The 20050-nt window shown below is 45.2% G+C and overlaps 1 protein-coding gene and 1 pseudogene across 1 annotated transcript; both read left to right on the forward strand.

Annotated features, from left to right (window-relative positions):
- The first annotated feature begins 9063 nt into the window (after nt 1-9063).
- Frat1 (FRAT regulator of WNT signaling pathway 1) lies at nt 9064-11659 on the forward strand. Its single transcript, XM_046450472.2, has one exon. It carries the CDS (start codon nt 9264-9266, stop codon nt 10095-10097), a length of 834 nt encoding a protein of 277 aa, XP_046306428.1. The 5' UTR covers nt 9064-9263; the 3' UTR covers nt 10098-11659.
- A 6106-nt stretch (nt 11660-17765) lies between these two features.
- LOC124096353 (nucleoside diphosphate kinase A-like) lies at nt 17766-19022 on the forward strand (annotated as a pseudogene).
- Nucleotides 19023-20050: the final 1028 nt, after the last annotated feature.

The following is a 20050-nucleotide window of genomic DNA, read 5'->3' on the forward strand; positions in this document are numbered from 1 at the left end:
CTCAGCCTCCCAAGTCACTGGAGTTATAGGTATGCACCACCACATCCGACCCAGCCAGGACACATATTTTATTGTTGTGTGGTGCTGAGGATCGAACCCAGTGCCTCACACATGCTAGGCAAGTGTTCTACCTCTGAGCCACAACCCCTGGACATGTTTTTGTCTTGATGCAAACAGCATCTCTTTAGGGCCTCTCTGTTTCCCTGCCCTTAGCCTGTGTTTTGTGTGGATCTGACCCAACATTGGCTACAGGGTGGGCAAGCCACTCAGGCCCAGCCACTCAGACAACCTTGATTGCAACTGCATCTCCAATCAAGGGCCCTGCAGTCCAGCCCAGCCCAAGTTATTACAGAAAGCAAGAATGTGTCAGAGCCCAGCTTGGGGAACTAAATGGAGTGGGATGCAGAGACTGAGAGGAGGAAGCACTGCCTGTTGGCAAAAGCAGAGACAGCGTCATTGGAGGTCATTTGTAGCTGGAGTGGGTAAGATTTAGACAGGTGGAGTCTGGTGCAGGGGATTCTCTACATGAAGATCAGGAACATGGAAGATACACCTGGAAGCTGGCAAGGGTCCGTTGTGTCAGGAGCAGTGGGCTTGGGCAAGGGTAGAGGACAAAATGAAGTTGCATAAGTGGAGCAGGGCAGGGCCTCTGAGCGTCTGGATGTTGTGTTGAGGAGCTGAGGAGCTGAGGACTTCGCTCAGGAGGCAGTGTGGACCTATTACGAGTAGGGGTAGGGGTAACCTGAGCACAGCTAGGCACCATGAAGTATCTGTCAGGAGAGTGGACTAAAGGAAAGAGGCAGAGGCCCAGACACAGGCTCCCAGAGGTTGGACAAGGAAAAGGGAAGGGCATCAGCAATTGGACCACAGATGCTGCCCGACACACTAACAGAAATAATCCACAGGCCTTGGGGAGTAAGAACAAGGCAGAGCTTAAAAGACCAGCTTCCAAAGCCTAGGAAATCTGGGAGTCCTTAGAGAAGGACAGGCTTTGACATCAATAAAAACTGGGTTTAGTATGGCCAGGTGGTACACACCTGTAGTCCCAGGTACTTGGAGCCTGAGGCAGGAGTTCAGGCCAGCCTGGGCAACGTAGTGAGATCCAGTCTCTTAAAAAACAAAACAAAGCTGAGTTGAATCCTGGCTCTGGCACTAGGAGTTTGTGTCATCTTGGGCAGGTTTACTTTAGGGTTTTTCTTATTTATGAAAAGGGGATAAAACCAAACTCAGAGGTTACTGGAAGACTGAAGTAAATAATCTCTGTAAAGCACTCTTCAGGTTTCTAGGAATAGAATAAACACCTAATATATAGCTAGTGGGTATAAAGTTTCCTTTTTGGGGTGATACAAAAGTTCTAAAATTAGATTACGGTAATGGTTGCACAACTCTGCAAATATCTAAAAGTTATTGAACTGTACACTTTAGATGGGTGAATTTTATGATATGTCCATTATATCATTTTTTAAAAAAATTTTGTAGCTGTATTTTGTTTATTTTTATGTGGTACTGAGGATCAAACCCCAGTGCCTCACACATACTAGGCAAGCGCTCTGCCACTGAGCTACAGCCCCAGCCCAGTCAATTATATCTTAATCAAAACTTTTTTTCAACTAAACTTTTAAAGATAATTGACATTTGCCTGGCATGGTGGCTTGAAATCCCAGCAACTCAGAAGGCTGAGGCTGGAGGATCACAAAATCAGAATGGTCTTGCAAGTTAGTGAGACCCTGTCTCAAAATTTAAAATTTAAAAAAGGGCTTAAGACATACTTCAGTGATAGAGCACCACTGCATTCAATCCCCAGTACCATAAGAAAAACATAATAATCATCAATATTTGGTAGTTACTGTTATTATCTATTTTGCTTGGAGCCCTGCTCACAAGCCTGATTAGCAGTACTCACCAAACTGTCTTTGCAGATTTTCTGATTATGTTAGTATTATCGTTAAAAAGGTTGTGGTTGTGCCAGGTACAGTGGCACATGCCTGTTAATCTGGAGGCTGAGGCAGGAGGATTACAAGTTCAAAGCCAGTCTCAGCAAAGGCAAGGCACTAAGCAACTCAGTGAGACCCTGAAATAGGGCTGCGATGTGGTTCAGGGACCGAGTGCCCCTGAGTTCAATCCCTAGTATCCCTCCCCCACCAAAAAAAGTTGTGGTTGGCCTAAACAATATAGAAGATTATTGCTTTCCAACATAAAAGATATTCAAAGGTAGGAAGTCTAGGATTGTATTTGTATCTTTGAGACCCCTTTATATTCACTGACCTTTCATCCCTGATCTTCATGGACTGATATTGTTACTAGAACTCTATCACATCCACATTCAGGCAACAAGGTGAATACAAAAGAGAAAGGCATCAGGTGCAGTAATGCATGCTTATAATCCAGCAGCTTGGGAAGCTGAGGCAAGGGGGTGGCAAGTTTAAGTCTAGTCTTAGCAATCTAGCCAGACTCTAAGCAATTTAGTTAGATCCTGTCTCAAAATAAAAAAGGGCTAGCGATGTAAGTGATAAAGCACCCATAGGTTCAATCTCCAGTGCCAGAGAGAGAGAGAGAGAGAGAGAGAAAGAGAGAGAGAAGAGAGAGAGGCTTGCCCTCTCCTCATAGGGAGATTTTCCAAAAGTATCACACAATATTTTTACTTGTATCTCTCTCACTAGCCAGAACTTAATCACATGACCACATCTGTTTGCAAAAAAAAGTTGATAAATGTCTTGTGGCTCTGGTGCAGCTACAACTTGGGATTATTAAGGGAAAGAATGGTAATTGGGAGACAAACAGCAGCCCCCATATAGCTTCTACTTATTTAACAAGAGGAGGCAGAAAATAAATAAATAAAGTGCATAAAATAACCTCAAGAAGAACACACAACAGATGATGCTCTATTTGCCTTTTGGATTTTGAACCATGTAGTTGTATTTCCTATTCAAATAAGTAAAGCCAGAATTAAAAAATATGTAGTGAATTAGGTTACCCAGGAGTGTTTCCTAGCTTACAACTTTGCCCATAGCACAGCTGTGACAGGCCATCCAGATGGTCATGAAGTCTGCAGATTCCAGACCATCTCTCCTTGACACCTACAACCAATCACACTTTGAATTTGAGCATCTGTTTTTTCAGTCCCACCAGCACCCATTTGGCAAAAGCAACGTAGTCTCAGAAATGGGAGCACTCACTGCTTCAGCCTATGTGGGTCATCCTCACGTGGTAGTGATGTGGTCCTTTCCCCCCTATGATCCATGTATCCTGAGGGATTTGTTGAGCTCTTGTCTTTCCATCTCTTCACTGATGATTCCTGTTCTCTGGGTAGATCTGGGCCTCACATGACCTAACACCCATTACAGAGACTATCAGTCCTGGAGCTGCCAGTCTGAGTTGCAACAATAAACATAATCCCTTGCTTCTTTTTCCTTGGTGTTCTTGGTTGGTGGCAACAGAAATCCAATCTTTTCCTCTGTCACCACATGGTGTTCTTCTGGTGTGTCACTATATCCAAATAGTTCTCATATTATGAGCATGCCAACTCAGGCATTAGGGCCCACTCTTACCCAATATGACCTCAACTTCATTTTATTACCTCTGCAAAGACCCTCTTTCCTAAAAAAGTCACATTTGCAGATTCTCGAGTAATGGGAACCTGGGGGACATTATTCAACAGAACACTGCACAAGTCTCCCACCTCTGGGCTGCAATGCTCCAGCCACCTCTCCAAACTTGAGTCCGTTTTCCTTTCATATATGGCAAAATACTCCACACTACAGCATTGGAGTCACAACATTTTAACCACTGGGTTCTAGATCCAACTGCTCTAGCACCCTATTTAGTCAGTGGCTGCTTATCTTCCCTGCCCAGTGAGCAGCTTCAGGACATTTCAATTTCTGCCTTCCACAGCTCCCTGGGCTGCTCTACTGAGAGGTGTTTAAAACCTCATTGACACCTCTTAGCATCTCAGTTTGAATTCCCTAATCTCTTAAATTCTCCATATAAATCCCTGCTCCCCAGCCAGCCAGGCTCCAGAGCTTCCAGGTCTAGGTAACTAATAGGCAAAAGGGTCCTTGCCAAGAAGCACCCTGCACCTGCTGTGCTCCTTCCTAGACTCAGGGCTGCTGCTGGCTTTGCCAACATTTGTGTCTTATCCTCCCAATACAAATTGAAATCCTTCATAGCACAGAATTTAGTCAACCATAGCAGACACCAACATCCTCTCCCCCATGGAGTGTGAGCCTACATAAGTCCCCTGTGTGCATCTGCCAACCTTGAAGTAGGTGGACACTCCCCCTTCCTTCCTTCTTCCCTTCCCAACAGCCAGTATCAATGCCCCTAAAGAGTGTCACACAATTAATCCCTCTTCTGAGGCTTGCTGATCCTAACATTTGATTACAAAAATCTTAATGGTCAACAAAACTAAAAGAATTTGACAGTGAGCACCCTCTTGCCCACCACGAGCACCTAGATTCTACCATTAACATTTTGTAAAAAGTTGAGATTTACCTCACATAACGTAAAATTCACCATTTTAAGGTACACACTTCAGTGATTTTTAGTAGATTCATTATGTGATACAAACATCCTCACTAATTCCAGAATATTTTCATCACTGCAAAAAGAAAACCCATACCCATTAACAGTTAGTCCTAATTCCCTTCTCCTCCCATCCCCTGGCAACCACTAATCTACTTTCTGTCTCTATGGATTTGTCTATTCTGAACATTTCATATAAATGAGATCATATGTTGGCTTTTGTGCCTGGCTTCTATTATTCAGCACGTTCATCCATGTTGGGCCATGGATTAACACTCTCTGCCTTTTTGTGCTCACTAATAATCCACTCTATGAATATATGACATTCTATTCATCCATTCATCAACTGATGAACATTTGGGTTGTTACCACTTTTTGGCCATTATGAATGACGCTGCTATCAATGTTTGTGTACACATTTTTGTGTAAATGTGTGATTTCAGTTCTTTTAGGGATATCCCTAGGAGTGGAATTGATGGATCATTTTGCAATATTAATAATCTGCTATACATGCTTTATCACCAAACTACCTGTTAACCATCCTTCTATCCATGTATTAATCTATTTCACATTTTCATGTACTTCAGACTAAATTGCAAGCATCATCTCATTTCTAAGCTCATCAGCATATCTATTAACTAGAATTCAATATTTGTTTGCAGTTTTTACTTTGCATGTAAAATCTGTAATGTATTGAAATGTACCATGTGATGAGTTTTAACACAGGGCTCTGTGTTATATCCAAATCAAGAGAGTTGGATATAGAATATCACCATCAGCTCCCCTAATTTCCCTCATGCTTCTTCCATCTCACCCGCCTTACCCTCTCCAAATGTAAACAGTCTTCTGCTTTTCTTCCCATTATAAATCACTTTGCCTGTTCTAGAACTTCATATAAGCAGAATCATATGGTATGTGCTCTTTTTTCCTCTGGCTTCTTTTGCTCGGCATTCTGGTTTGAGCTTCATCCACATTTCTAAGTATAGCAATATTCAGGACTCTTTGTTGCTAAATTGTATTCTGTCATCATCAAGGTATGAATGTTCCTTAGGTTGCTTATCTATTGGTGAACACTTGTTTCCAGTTTTTTGGCTTTTATCAATAAAGTTGCTGTGATCACGTGCCTACAAGCCTTGATGTAGACCCCATGTACAAATATGGATAAATATTTAGGAGTAGAATCATGGTTCAGGGTAGGTTCATGTTTAGTTGTATATTTTTTCCAAATGTTTATGCTATTTTTCATTTTTCATGCCTATAATGATGTAAGAGACAAATTTTGAGTCAGAGAATAAAAACACAAATGGTATAAATAATTATTTTCATCTTAAAATTTTATTTTTTTTTCACCTCCCCATCCCGTTTCAAAAGTTTACATAATTAAGTTCTGAAGGTTCTGAATATCATAATCAGTAAACAGCTGCTTGACCATACTCTTGAACAACATGTCAGGATGGGGAAAAATAAACAAATTCATAAATAAGATGAAGCGATGAATTTTTCATGACAAAAAGAGAAAAAGAAATGCAAACTGGGAATGGAAGTAAGTGTCCTCAACCTGATTCAAGGTCATCTATCTATGGAAAATCCTCAGCTAACGACATACCTAATATGAAAGACAATGCTGTCCCCTAAGATCAGGAACAAGATGAGGATGTCTGCTCTTACCACTTCTATTCAAATTTTATTAGAGGTTATAGCCAGGACAATTAGTTAAGAAAAATAAAAGGCATCCAGACTAGAAAGGAAGCAAAACTATTTCTATCTGTGAATGCCATGTGATCTCTTATATAGAAAATCTTAAGGAATCCACTAAAACGAGATGATGGTTTTTATGAAAACCCAAAAAAATCCAGATATCCTAGATTTAGAAATTCAATGATTTTTGGGCTGGGGATATAGCTCAGTTGGTAGAGTGCTTGCCTCCCATGCACAAGGCCCTGGGTTCAATCCCCAGCACCACAAAAAAAAAAAAAAGAAAAAGAAAAAAAAGAAATTCAATGACTTTCTTCAAAACCCTTTTCCTCTGTTTTCACATTCTTCCCTCCACACTTTTTTTTAACATTTATTTTTTAGTTGTAGTTAGACACAATACCTTTCTTTCACTTATTTATTTTTATGTGGTGCTGAGGATCGAACCCAGGGCCTTGCATGTGCTAGATGAGTGCTCTACCAATGAGCCTCAACCCCAGCCCTGTTCCCTCCCTCTTGACAAAAATAAACCAGCTCTTTTTGAACCAGCCCCCCACTTTCCTCCATCTCACCCCTTCCTAAAGTTTGCTCCTGTACTTCTCATCCTTGAACTGTCCACCAAGATGTTTGTTTTCGACTTACCTGTATCCCCTATTACACTTCCTTTTCTATGTCATGTTACTCTCCTCTTTTTTTAAAGGAGCCCCTTTAAATTTTAAAGAGCTCCTTACAACTTGTACATAGCCCACACTTTCCTAGTTGGCTTCTCTGTATGACTGCCTTAGGGCTAATTTTTTTTTTCTTTAGTACTGGAGATTGAACTGAGGGGGCATTTTGCCAATGAATTACATCCCAAACCTTTTTTTTTTGGGGGGGGGGGTACTGGAAATTGAACCTGGGAGGTGCTTAACCACTGAGCCACATCCCCAGCCCTTTTTTATATTTTATTTGGAGATAGGGTCTCCCTGAGTTGATAAGTACCTTGCTAAATTGCTAAGACTGGGTTTGAACTTGAGATCTTCCACCCTCAGCCTCCAGAGCAACTGGGATTACAGGTGTGGGCCACCATACCCAGCAATCCCAAGCCCTTTTTATCATTTTGAAGTAGGATTTCACTAAATTGTCCAGGCTGGTCTTAAACTTGCAATCCTCCTCCCTCAGCCTCCCAGGTTACTGGAACCACAGGGGTACACCACCACACCAGCTAAAACAACTTTATTGATGTACAATTTACATATATATATATATACACACACACACACACACACAATTCTTTAATTTTAATTATTCACTCAATTTTTTTGGTAAATGGGAAATTTATAATATTTCTGGGGTAGGGCTATAGTTCACTAGTACAGCAATTGCCTTGCATGCATGAAGCCCTGGGTTTGATCCCCAGCACCAGGCAAATTTTAAAAAAAGAATATTTTCATCACCCTGATAAATTTCTCTCCCCTGGCTGACTTTTATTTATTTATTTATTTAGATACAGGATCTTGCTATAATGCCTGCTGGCTATTAAATGTTCAGTACCCTGAGTAGTTGCAAGTCCAGTAATAATAATGACACTCACTGGCTAGGCCCCTACTTACACTGGCCCACCAAGTCTACTTAAAAGCATAGTGTTTGAAAGGTATGCCTGGGGAATTTGGGATTTTTAATAAAGGTCTAAAGATTTCAACACAACATGACATTAAAGGATTATTTTCTGTCCTTTTTCCTTTTGAAGCATGAAGTCTTGGGCTAGGGGTATGGCTCACTGGTAAAACACTTAGCACTTTCATACCATACTTGAGGCCCTGGATTCTGTTCTAGAACTGAAAATCAATAAATTAAAAATTATCATTAAAAAAAAAAAAAAAGGAAATCTTAGACACTGTGGTGCACGTTTATAAACCCAGAGATTCGGGAGGTTGAGGCAGGAGGATTGCAAGTTCCAGGCCAGCCTCAGCAGCTTGGCGAGACCCTAAGCAACTTATTTACACTCTGTCTCAAAAATAAAAAATAAAAAGGACTGAGAATGTAACTAACTTGTAAAACACCTCTGGATTCAATCACCAGAACAAAAGAAAAAGAAAAGGAAAAAGAAATGAAGTCTCGGTTAACCATTAAATCAACCACTGTATCTTGAAGGGTTAAGATGGCCTGTGGCTTCATTTTCATCCAAACACCTCATTTTCCTCTCTTGCTAACCCCTCAGGGATTCCCCACTGGATTAATGCGTTCTTCTAAAAACTTTACAGCTCACAGTTCCTCCAAAGACTGGCAATCTCCTCCTCTCCAGCAATGCCAATCCCAGTCCAGGCCCCCACACTCCCAAGCTCCCAGTCAAGAAACATTCATCTGTGGCCTTTCTTTGCCATTTCCAACTCCACCACCCCCATCGCAGGACACGGTCCCCTTCCTCCTTTCGTGTCTGTCAGCCTCGTTTCCATAATTGGCACACAGATTCCTAGTCTGACTCCCTCTCCTTGCCACCCTCGCCTGACGCCGGCAACCTGACCTCAAAAGCGCAAATGCTAAAACCAGACGAATTGACGTACGGAGAGGAGGAGTGTAGGGAAGTGTGTGGAAGTGTATGTGCCTGTGTGTGGAAGAAACCAACGGCGTCCGCCAGGGTGTCTATCTTCTGGAATGCCAATCACGTCCAGCTGAGGGAGCCACGATCAGCACTCCATTGCACGCGCACAAACAGAGGCAGAGTTGTAGCGCGCAGAGGCAGCAAGGCTTCACTCTTGACCCCAGCCCTAAAGGAACCCTACCCACGAAGGGCACCGCACCGCCCCCCGGCTCGGCGCTGTGGTAGGGCCCGCGGACGTCATCCATTGTTTACAAATCAACCCGAGCCGGCAGGATTCCGGCTCCCCGGCTGCAGGCGCGCGGCGCGACAGCCTGGCCGGTCCCGGCTTTCGCGTCACCCCGACCCCGGCCCCGGCCCCGGCCCCGACTTCAACCTCGGCCCGGGCCCACCTGTGCCGCGGCCCGCCAAACGCGCCGGTAGAGGAGCCCCCAGCTACGCCCGCAGAGCTTTGGGTGCCCAGGAGGGGACCATGCCGTGCCGGAGGGAGGAGGAAGAGGAAGCCGGCGAGGAAGCGGAGGGGGAGGAGGAGGAGGAGGACGACAGCTTCCTCTTGCTGAAGCAGTCGGTGACGCTGGAAGGCTCGGGCGAGGTGGACCGACTGGTGGCCCAGATCGGCCAAACGCTGCAGCTGGACGCGGCGCACGACAGTCCGGCTTCCCGGTGCGTGCCCCCGGGGCCGCCGCTGCAGCCCCCGGTGGCGCTGTCGGCAGACAAGGCCCTGTCCCCGGCCGTTCCGCTGCTGTTGCGGCCCATGTCCGCCGAGGCTGGGGGGCTAGCGCCCCCAGGAGCCCTACGCTGCGCCCTCGGGGACCGCGGTCGCGTGCGAGGTCGCGCTGCGCCCTATTGCGTGGCGGAGCTCTCCTCAGGCCCAAGCGCGCTGTCCCCACTGTCCTCTCAGCCCGGCCTTGATGGGCCTCCCGGAGCTGGCAAACAGGGCATCCCGCAGCCTCTGTCCGGCCCGTGCCGGCGAGGATGGCTACGGAGTGCTGCCGCGTCCCGCCGACTGCAGCAGCGACGCGGGTCCCAACCCGACACCTGCACTGGCGACGAGGATCCGCACCGACTCCTGCAGCAGCTCGTGCTCTCGGGAAACCTCATCAAGGAGGCAGTCAGGAGGCTTCATTCGCGACGTCTGCAGTTACACGCAAAGCTTCCCCAACACCCGCTCCTGGGTCCTCTGTCGGCTCCAGTGCACGAGCCCCCTTCACCCCGAAGCCCTAGAGCGGCCTGCAGTGATCCTGGTGCGTCCGGGAGGAGGGCGCAACTCAGAGCCACAGACGGCGTTCTTGTCCCTGGAAGCTAACAGCCAAGGTGGTCACAGCGCCAGCCTCTGACTATGGGACAAGGGATTCCCTCGAGGGCTGCGACCCTGTTCAGACTAGTGGAGAACTCTCGCTTTCAGAAGTAGAAAAAAAATAAGTTAATGAAGACTGGGAACCAAAAAATCGCCAATGTCTTCTTGGGGAACTGAGGTCGAGGGCCCCAATCCAGGATTTCATTAGCCCTATTTAAGGCAGATATTACAGAGCGCACCCCAAGCTCACACTCAGTAGGACTCCTTGTTTGGCGTGACCCGTGACCCGATTGCGCAGTGTGCGGTTCCGCGCAGCCTCTGGGGCCAGCCGGGTGACCACGTGGCCACGGGCCACACTTCTCAGGATCGCCAAGCTTCACAACGACGGGAGCATGGTCCCAGTTACTTGCTTTACCTTTTCAGGGCTGGTTCCTGATCCACTTCGAGAGAAGGGGACAAGAGTAGACGATAATTTCAGGAATCTACCCCAATCAACCGGATTCGAAATTTTACGACACTTAAAATATCATCTCGTGACTTTGGGGGGTATTGGTTTTAATATAGAAAATGTGGTACTACGAAAACACTCTCTTGGGGTTGAATAGGAGTAACCTTTTTTTCCTCAGCTCTCTCTTTGCAACTGACTGCAGTTTTCAGGGTGCTGGGTGAGGACTGTAGCCACAGATGGGTATGGTAGGCGGCGGCGGGCGTGTTGGGTGGTGGAAGGGTAAGGCGAGGCGTGGAATGAACCCCGTCTTCTCTTATGTGTGTTTTCGCTGCCCGGCCTGCCCTTCCTAGAGTTCAAGGTCACTGTTTTCCTGGGCACGCACTGTGTTGCGGGACTCCTGCAGGGAGGGTAACCGGGTCTGCCTGTGCTCGGAGAAGAGCGCTGTGTTTTGCAAGTGCTTGAGTCTCCTGAGGACACGCGCGCCGCGCCACCATGAGTGGGGAAGTAGAGAGGTGCCGGGAGCCTGTGCTTCCTGTGGGTGGCCACCGCCCCTGCTCGGGCTCCGTGCTTTCACGGAAAATGTCCTGAGATGTGGTCCAGGGTCCCTCCTCAGCCCCTCGGCTCTGTTCCCCTATTCAAGCGGGTGGCGCAGGCTATTCTGGGGGCCAGGTCGAGGGCCTAGCAATGCACCACGTGACAGGCACTCAAGGGACACAGCCTCACACAGCATCTTATAATGGGCTCTCCAGGGCCATTTGCAATAACAGCTGCAATTCCCTGGGTAGACAGAGTTGATTTCCTCCCCCTGCCCCTCCCCCAGCCGTGCTCGCCTTTGTAAGTGAAAGAAACCGAGTAGAAAATGTGACCCTCCAAATAGAGAAGCTGCAGGCTTTGCCATTGTGATCATGGTGAAGTGCATGGAACATACTGTTCACTCCCTCTGAGGGCGCTGAGACCGTTTTGTTGTTTTAGTTTTATAAAGAGTCATTGGCTTGTTCAGCATCCAGATGTGGTTGTTGACATATCTACACTTCGCACCGGAGTGTCTGGAATCGTGGCTATCCTGATTATAGGATTTTAACTTAACTGAAAGACCTGTTTTGAATAAATGTGTTGTTTTTTTTGTTTGGTTTAATTTTGTACTTGCCACCAGTGGGGAAAGCTGTACAGAACACACTTCTCCGATCTCCATAAACATGAAAACACTTGAAATCCCTGTCAGCTTGGCGTGGGGATGGTAATTAGAGCGCCTTTGTGTCTGAGCAGCTCACTAGTTAGACTGAGGTCTGCTCAGCTGGGTGTGTATCAATGCTGGCATGAAATTAAATGAAAGTGAGGTCAGGTTTTGGACCAATCCCATTCACCAAAACCTCACAGCTTTTGGATTAATAGTTAGGGATGGCAAATGTGTTATGAAGCTGCTTCTGCTTGCTGGCAAAGGATGTTAGATCCACCAGTCACTGCAGCTGGAGCAGCTTATCACTTCTTTTTTCCTTCGACTGTGGTCATTTAAGTGGACTGTTGGTCAGGAGGCTGCTCAAGATGCAATACTGGTGGTGGGAAAACTGGCTGAGAGCTTATTAAAGGGCTCCTCCCTCTTTGGTCTTGGCACATTTACTACCATTCTGGCCCTTCAGTGACACAGCAACCCTTTCTACCGCTCTCCTTCTGTTGCTTTAATACAAGGAAGGAGCTAGGTTGAGTGACAGGGTACCTGGTGTTACAGTCCACTTATTAAGCAGAGAGGGAATCTTGGGCAAGTTGCTCAGCCTCTGTGGCCAACTAACTGGATCCTCAGTTATTCATAAAACAGTATAAGCCAAGATGCCAAAACTGTTTTCTAGAGAGAGAGTACTCTATGAGTTGTGTTCTTATTGTCTATTACAAACAAACACACACACACACACCTGCCCTTTTTTTTTTTTTTTTTTTGAGACAGGATCTCACTAAGTGACTTAGGGTCTTACTAAGTTGCTGAGGCTGGTCTTGAACTTGTGATCCTCCTCCCTCAGCCTACCAAGCTGGGATTACAGGCAAGTACTATAATGGTTGGCTTCTATCTCCCTTTTTGACTCATTTTTATTTGTCCCATTCTCAAATACGTGGGGCTGATGGTCTCTGAGGAACACCTACCTCCAGAATACACCTAGACAGCTATTTTCCACTATATGCCCAGAAAGGGCTGTGGTGTGCTCAGTCTCATGTTACCCAACAAGGGAAGAGTGATTATGGAAGCTCTAAAAGAAACTGAGAAAGGAGCTGCCAGCAATACAGTGGGTTTCTACCTCTGGGCACTGAGCATGCAGAGAAAGTAGTCAGGACCCCTAGCATGAGGTCCTGAGTTAGCTCAGATTCTTAGCTGTAGAAGGATCTCAGAGGTCCCAGGGCTTGCTTTCCCTCCCCAACTGTACATGATTCCATGTCACTGCACTAACTATGCTGGCTTTTAGAATGTTAAAGCCAAACTTAACCTAAGGTTTACACAGTACAGTCCTATCCTTGAAAAAGAAAAACTGGAGAAAACCAATACCTACTTTGTATAAGTCACTTGACATCCTGAATCCTGTAACTGTTCAGCTCTAAAACTTCCTGCCAAGTTTTACTATTCACCCCAAAGTCCTTTTTGGAATAAAAATCAGGACTTTTACAAATAATCTTTCAAAGCTATTAGGCTTGTGTGTGTGCGCGTATGTGCATGCATGTTTATACATGCGCCACATGCACAGGCACACACACAAGCTGGGGATTAGATTCAGGGTCTCAAGGAATCTAAGCAGGTGCTCCACCATTGAGATATAGCCCCAGTCATATTAGACCATTTTATAGATGCAAAATTAGTCTGGGGAATTGGGCAGGGCAGAGGGGCAGAGTGACTCACTAAAGTCATTTATGAAATCAGAGATCAAATTGAGTCTGGAATTCAGGTCTATGGGCTCACAGTTGAGCCTCTTTCCAATAACTTGACACCATCTTACAGGATTCAGCATCGTTGTTCACTGCACAATTCTGCACATACAGTATAATATTAATGACACCCTTACAGTTGCCCAAATTGGTAGTTCCATTGGAACCCTGGAAAACTCTTCCCCAGGTGCCTAGACTGAGCTAGGAAATGCCAAGTGTTCCATATCCATTTTCTTACAAAATATTCAGTATCCTGTGAAGACAGCTAACTACAGAAAATGGCTAAGGTGAGATGAAAGACCAAAGCTACAAACCGAATGAAAAACATTTTTAAAATAAGCTGATGTGGGTCAATTGACAAACAACAAGTAATTTAGGGGGGAAAAAAGCCACACCTTATAATTATAGAGGATTCCAAAGTCTGCCATCCTAAGATTTCATTCTAAATTAGGAATAAATGCTACTATATTTGGATTCAATTTTTATCCTTTTTTATTTTCCTCTTTCCCTTTCTTTTTCCAGCTCAGAAGCTGAAACATGGAGTGAAGATCAGACACCACTTTCCTATCCAGCAAAGTCTGCGTTGAACCCTGTGATCCCTTCCTTCCAATCAGAAAAGAGTTACCTTGGCAACCAAATTACTAACTCACTCAATTAGCTCCCCCCTCTTTCACCAATGCTCAGTAATCACAGAACGTCAGCCCCGGGAGAGCTCAGGGTTTGGCAGTCTGGTGCTACTGCCTCATTTAGAGATGGAAGCCCAGAGAGGTTTCCACTTGAAGGTGCACTCCATTTGAACACTGTACAAGCTGGTGCAGGCAAAGGAGAAAAACTCTCCCATGCGTTGTTTTCATCCATAACTGGAGGGAGAGCAAATGACCTGCCCATAACAATATTTCCCAAAAGATATAGATGAGCCTGGGTTCTACAAGCAGCCCTCTATTACTAGCTGTGCGATTCAGTTTATTCATAAACTCAATATAAGTAAACTCATCTGCAAAATGGGACAAAGCATAGAACCTTAGAATTGTGTGAAGATTTAATTATATATTGTATTGGAAACAAAGAGCAAATAATAAAACATCAATCCTAGAAGGTATTGAATTAAGGCCATTACTTGAAGTCTTTAAGTCTTGTGGAAAAACTGTACCTCTTGTTGGGAATATTGCTCAGTGGCAGAGCACTTGCCTAGCATATGCGAAGCTCTGAGTAAAATCTCCAGTACTGAAAAATAAAGAAGAAAATAAGAACCTCCCCCTCTTTTGTTTTTCTGAGGATTGAACTCCAGGGCACTTTACCACTGAGCTATGTGCCTAGCCCTTTTTATTTTTTATTTTGAGACAGGATTGCTTTAAATTGCTGAGGGTCTCTAACAGTTGCTAAGACAGGCCTTGAACTTGATTCTCCTGCCTCAGACTCTTGAGTCACTGTAATTATAGGTGTGCACCACCACTACCCACAAATCCTGCCTCTTAATGACTCTCACTGTTTTTCTTCTTGTTGTCCTTGTTGATGTCGTTGTTGGGGTCTTTTTCTTTTCTTTTTATGTTTTTGGTGCTGGAGATTAAACCCAGGATCTCCCAAATGCTAAGCAAAAACTCTTCCACTAAACTACACCCTAAACCCTAACCTGGTTTGTTTTTGTATTTTCGCTAATGGGGATTCTGTACAAGGTGCTCTACCATTGAGCTGCATCCTCAGCCCTTGTTATTTATTTATTTTTAGTTGGTGATAGACCTTTATTTATTTTTATGTGGTGCTCAGAATTAAACCCAGTGCCTCACACATGCCAGGCAAGTGAGCCCCAGCCCCAGCCCCAGCCCTTTTTATTTTTGAAATGGTATCTCACTAATTGCCAAGATTGGCCTTGAACTTGGGATTCTCCTGCCTCAGCCTCCTGAGTAGGTGTATACTACCAACCACGATGCTAACCTGCTTCTGAAAAAGCACAAATCTCTTTCTTCTGAAGGTCAAATTAGGGTCGTGATCACACACCCCAATTGCATAAGTAAGCATTAAAGAAAGCCTAGTGGGAAAAATACTCAGTCCAGAAGAGATTCAATGGGAACAGGGCAGAGGTCACTTTAGAGCCATACCTGGTTTAGGATTGGAACTTGTGGAGTAGGAGTAGTAGGAATATCTCAAAGGATAGGGTGTGGGCTGGGGTCATAGCTCAGTGGTAGAGCGCTTGCCTAGCACATGTGAGGCACTGGTTTCGGTCCTCAGTACCACATAAAAATAAATAAAATAAAGGTATTGTGTCCATCTACAACTAAAAAAATACATTTTAAAAAAGGGGGGTAGGATGTGCAGAGAGGACAGCCTGGGACCAGCTTGTAAGACCCCCATTTTCTATTAGAAAACTTTCCCGTTCTAATTCCATGTCCTGCTCAATGCTCAGCTGAAGTTCAGGTTTTCTGCCCTGTCCACTCCTGTCTATAATTGTGCAGTTTATTCACAGAAAGTGACCTTCGAGTTCCTTTTGTTCTCCCTGTTCTTGTTATTTACAGCCATTATAGAGTTATCTCAGGGGCTCATATGTGCATGCCTTCTTCTCAAAGAGATTATATGTTCTTTGATGGCAGAGGAATGACAAGATGAAGAGGATGTTTTAGGGAGATTGGCAGGCCACATGGTGTGGAGAATGGACTGGGGCTGAGGGGGAACCTTTATGGTCAGGCAGATTTGTGACTGGCTGTTACAACATCCAGGCACCAGGCGATAAAGGTCTGGGTGGGAAGGGGGAGGAAAAGACAAGAGAGATATTTTGAAAAGAAAACCCACAGTGTGGGGGGCAGGCGGAGCAGGAATACTACTATATTAAAAAAAGAAGAAGAAGAAAAGAAAACCCAAAGGCCTCAGTCCAGTACCGGGTAGCCATAAAAATATGGGTTTTGGAACCAGACTTCCTGCCTCCTTTCTTTAAAGCTCCTTCCTGTGACCTTGGGCAGATCTCCTCACCTTTCTAACATCAAGGTCCTCCTAATAAGGCTGGGAATAATAAAAGTCCCTGCCTCCTTGGGTTGTTGTGAGGATTAATTGAGGTAATGCTAGTACAAATGCTTTGGCCACTGCCTGAAACATAGCTGCATTTAGTAACTACGCCTGGATATTGGCATTTGATAAATATTTGCAGAGCAAACAAATGGGGCAATTGCAACAGAGTGCTGGAGGCTAAGGGAGTGGGGTGCTCAGGACAGAGATGATGAGCTGAGGTGCCTAGAAGTCTGAAGAAGATGCCCAAAAGGGAAAACAGAAGGTGGGGAGGTAGCTCAGTGGTAGAGCACTTGCCTACTTTAAGAGAAGCCCTAGGTTTTATCTCCAGCACTGCAAAATAAACAAACAAAGAAGGGGAACAGGGCCAAAGGAGGGATTTGCTTAACAGGAGACACAGTGCTTGACCCAGTGCAGCGGAAGACAGGGAGAAATTAAAGATGCTCCAAAGAACCATCTGGAAGAGGGGTCCTCACTCTGAGAATGTTTAAAGAGCAGGGCTCAGGGGAGGGGCTGAAGGTATGGATGTCCCATAGGATAGTACCCTATGTCACAAACTCTCCTACCCCAGCAAGGCCCAGACCTGACAGATTGGCTGTTGAAGCAACTTTGTGCAACCTTTCATGCCTGTGACAGCTGCATGTTTCTGTGAGTTTTGTGTGAATGAATCCTCTGTGGCTACACAGCAATAGAATGAAAACTAAAACTGATACCACAGAGTTTAACTGCTTCCTTTTGTCAATTGTTAACTGACTCATAGGAGGTAAAATTCACAACCCCCCACTGGTAGGCTGTTCAGGCAGTTTATTTGACTTATTGATTTGGGTGGGTTAAAATAAACCACAAGTTGGTTATCATCTTGTTACCTTTGCCCTGCCTTTGGCCTGCTTGTGTCTTACCTGTCTAAATTAGATTCCACAGCTCAATATTGGTGAAATCTTCCCCACTGGTGTCATAAGACAGTTTCTTCAGCTGGGCATGGTGGCATACACCTGTAATCTCAATGGCTCAGGAGGCCGAGGCAGGGGGATGGCAATTTAAAAATCAGCCTCAGCAACTTAGGGAGGCCCTAAGAAACTCAGCGATACCCTGTTTCTAAATAAAATATAAACACGGGCTGAGGATGTGGCTCAGTGGTGAAGTGCCTGGGGTTCAATCCTGGATACCAAAAAAAAAAAGAGGCCCTTTCTCCAGATGCATGCCAAATAGTACTTCTCTTCAGCTGGGTTGAAGACAGGAGGAACTAATGCAGATGTTCAAAATACACTACTTAATGGGTTGATTTTTTTTAAAAAGGAAGCTGAATTAACTCCAGTGTTCAAAAACAGACAATGAAAGTAAGTCACTGAGCAGGATCTGATGGACCATGCCCTGGACTCCTGTAGCCTGACCACAGGGAATATAAATGGTGATGACATAGATGGACCTGTGTGTAGACACACATGCACACCTGTAGACATACCTCCCCAACCCCCACAGTTCAGCCTACAGCTTCCGTTGGTTCTACTCTTACTTTCTGTCTGCTCCTTCTGGGTATTCTTTTCTTCCTCACATAGAGACTTGATGAGCTGGTAAAGTGGTAAAGTGCTCAGGACAGAGCCTGGTGCAGGGTAAGTGCTAAGCACATTAGCTAGCACTGCCCACCTGCCAGCATCTCCCAGCCTGTATCCACTTTTTAGTTTTAACTGCCAAATTTTTGTCACCCTGATCTCCCTCCAACTACTATTTATGAGACACCAGGTTGCTGCCCTTGTAACTTCCCACATGAACCTCGGAACCAGCCCTCCCTACCTACACACACATACCCAGTTTCTTGCCACTTCCCTATTGCTTCAATCCTTCTGGGCTTAACACTTGCAATGTTATTAGGGGAACTTAGGCAACAGACCCTGTCAGAAGATGGAGTCCTCTCAGCTATGTCCAGCTAGGGATATCTAAGCCAAAGTCATGAGTACTAGGAATGGGCTATCACTTGATGCAACACCTGGGAAGTGCCTTTCCCTCCTAGACAGACACACTTCTTCAGGCCTAGGACTGGGGCTAGTCACTCTATAGCCTTTGCAAACGGCTGGATCAGTAGCAAGGATTAGGGGGTGTGAGAAAAGGAATGTGGATTGAAGCCCAAACAGCTGGACAGGACCAAGGCCAACGATGAGCACATTTTCATTACCATCAAGGCCATCAGGGTCCAGCAGGATCTTGTGGGAGAGGTCATCAAGCATTTTGAGAAGGGATTCCACCTTCTTAGTCTGAAATCCATGTAGGCTTCTGAAGGCCTTCTTAAGGAACACTACACTGACCTGAAGTACCATCCATTCTTCTTTGGCCTGGTGAAATACATGTTCAGTGCCAGTGTTTGCCATGGTCTGGGAAAGGCTAGATGTTGAGAAGACTGGCTAAGTGATGTTCAGGGACATAGTCCCTACAGACTCCAAGCCTGGAACCATCCAAGACAGCTTTTACATCCAAGTTGACAGGAACATTATTCATGGCAGTGATTCTGCAGAGTACAGAGAAGACTGGCTTGTTTTCAGCCTGAAGAACTGGTGAATTAGAAGAACTGTGCTTAGGACTGGATCTATAAATGACATGAGGGCAGACCACAATGTTTTCCCCATTCACTTTGCCACCTGCCACTGGTGGAGGACAGACTAGCAAATCTAGTTATTTCCAGAACTTTCTTAGAATCTGGAGGGCAAATCTTTGAGCTTTGAGGGCTCCTGTACAGTGTCCTGTGCTACCATCAGATTAAAATGTTTCATCCTTGGGCTGGGGTTGTAGCTCAGTGGCTGAGCGCTTGCCTTGCATGTGTGAGGCACTGGGTTCTATCCTCAGCACCTCATTAAAAAAAATGAATAAAATAAAAGATATTGTGCCCATCTACAACTAAAAAATAAATAAATGTTTCATCCTTGCCACCCCCCGCAAAGAAACATGAGTAGGCTCAGACAGGAGGTAAGAGAGTCAATGAGGTTCAATCTGAGCCTGAGTTCAACTCCTGCCCTATCACCAAGTCCTAGAGTCATATAAAGATGTGCACCAGAGTGTTTTCTCCTCCCTACTCAGTTCCCTTCTCCTCTTAGCTGCTCAGATTCTATAGATCTTTTCTCCTTAGTTGCAGTCCCCATTCCTATTATATTCCTGAGTGCTGTTCCAGTCAGGTTGCAAACCTCCAGGGTATCTGCCCTGAGTGAGATCTCTCTTGGCCCAATCCTCATCTTACAGAGGACTTGTGATTCAGTTCTGAAGGAAACAGCCATATGGTGTTTGTTATCTGGGCCGCTCTTATGCAATGCCTATTTCCTCATATGAAGGTCTGTGTGTCTAAATCTGCTGTGAGTTCTATCAGGATGTTTCAACCCTGCCTCATTCCAGATGCCTATACTGTGCAGATATGTGGCTGATGCACAAGAAAAGTTTGCTATTGTGCTGAAGTATTGGTGGGTCAAAGTTTGTGGGATGTTCCAAAGAACTCCAAGAAATCCAACATGGGTGAGAGTGGTGTCCAAAAGTCTTTTAGAGGCTCTAGATAAAGCTCAGTTGGTAGAGTGCTTGCCTAGCATGCACAAGGCCCTGGGTTCAATCCCCAGCACCATACACACACACACACACACAA

Source organism: Marmota monax, unplaced genomic scaffold (genome assembly GCF_021218885.2).
Source record: "Marmota monax isolate L192 unplaced genomic scaffold, Marmota_monax_Labrador192_F-V1.1 WCK01_AAM20220418_F8-fsc00004, whole genome shotgun sequence".
Classification (NCBI taxonomy): Eukaryota; Metazoa; Chordata; class Mammalia; order Rodentia; family Sciuridae; genus Marmota; species Marmota monax.

What these genes read in the sequence shown, in the direction of transcription:
- Frat1 (XM_046450472.2), top strand. Translation starts at nt 9,264, where the DNA reads ATGCCGTGCCGGAGGGAGGAGGAAGAGGAAGCCGGCGAGGAAGCGGAG.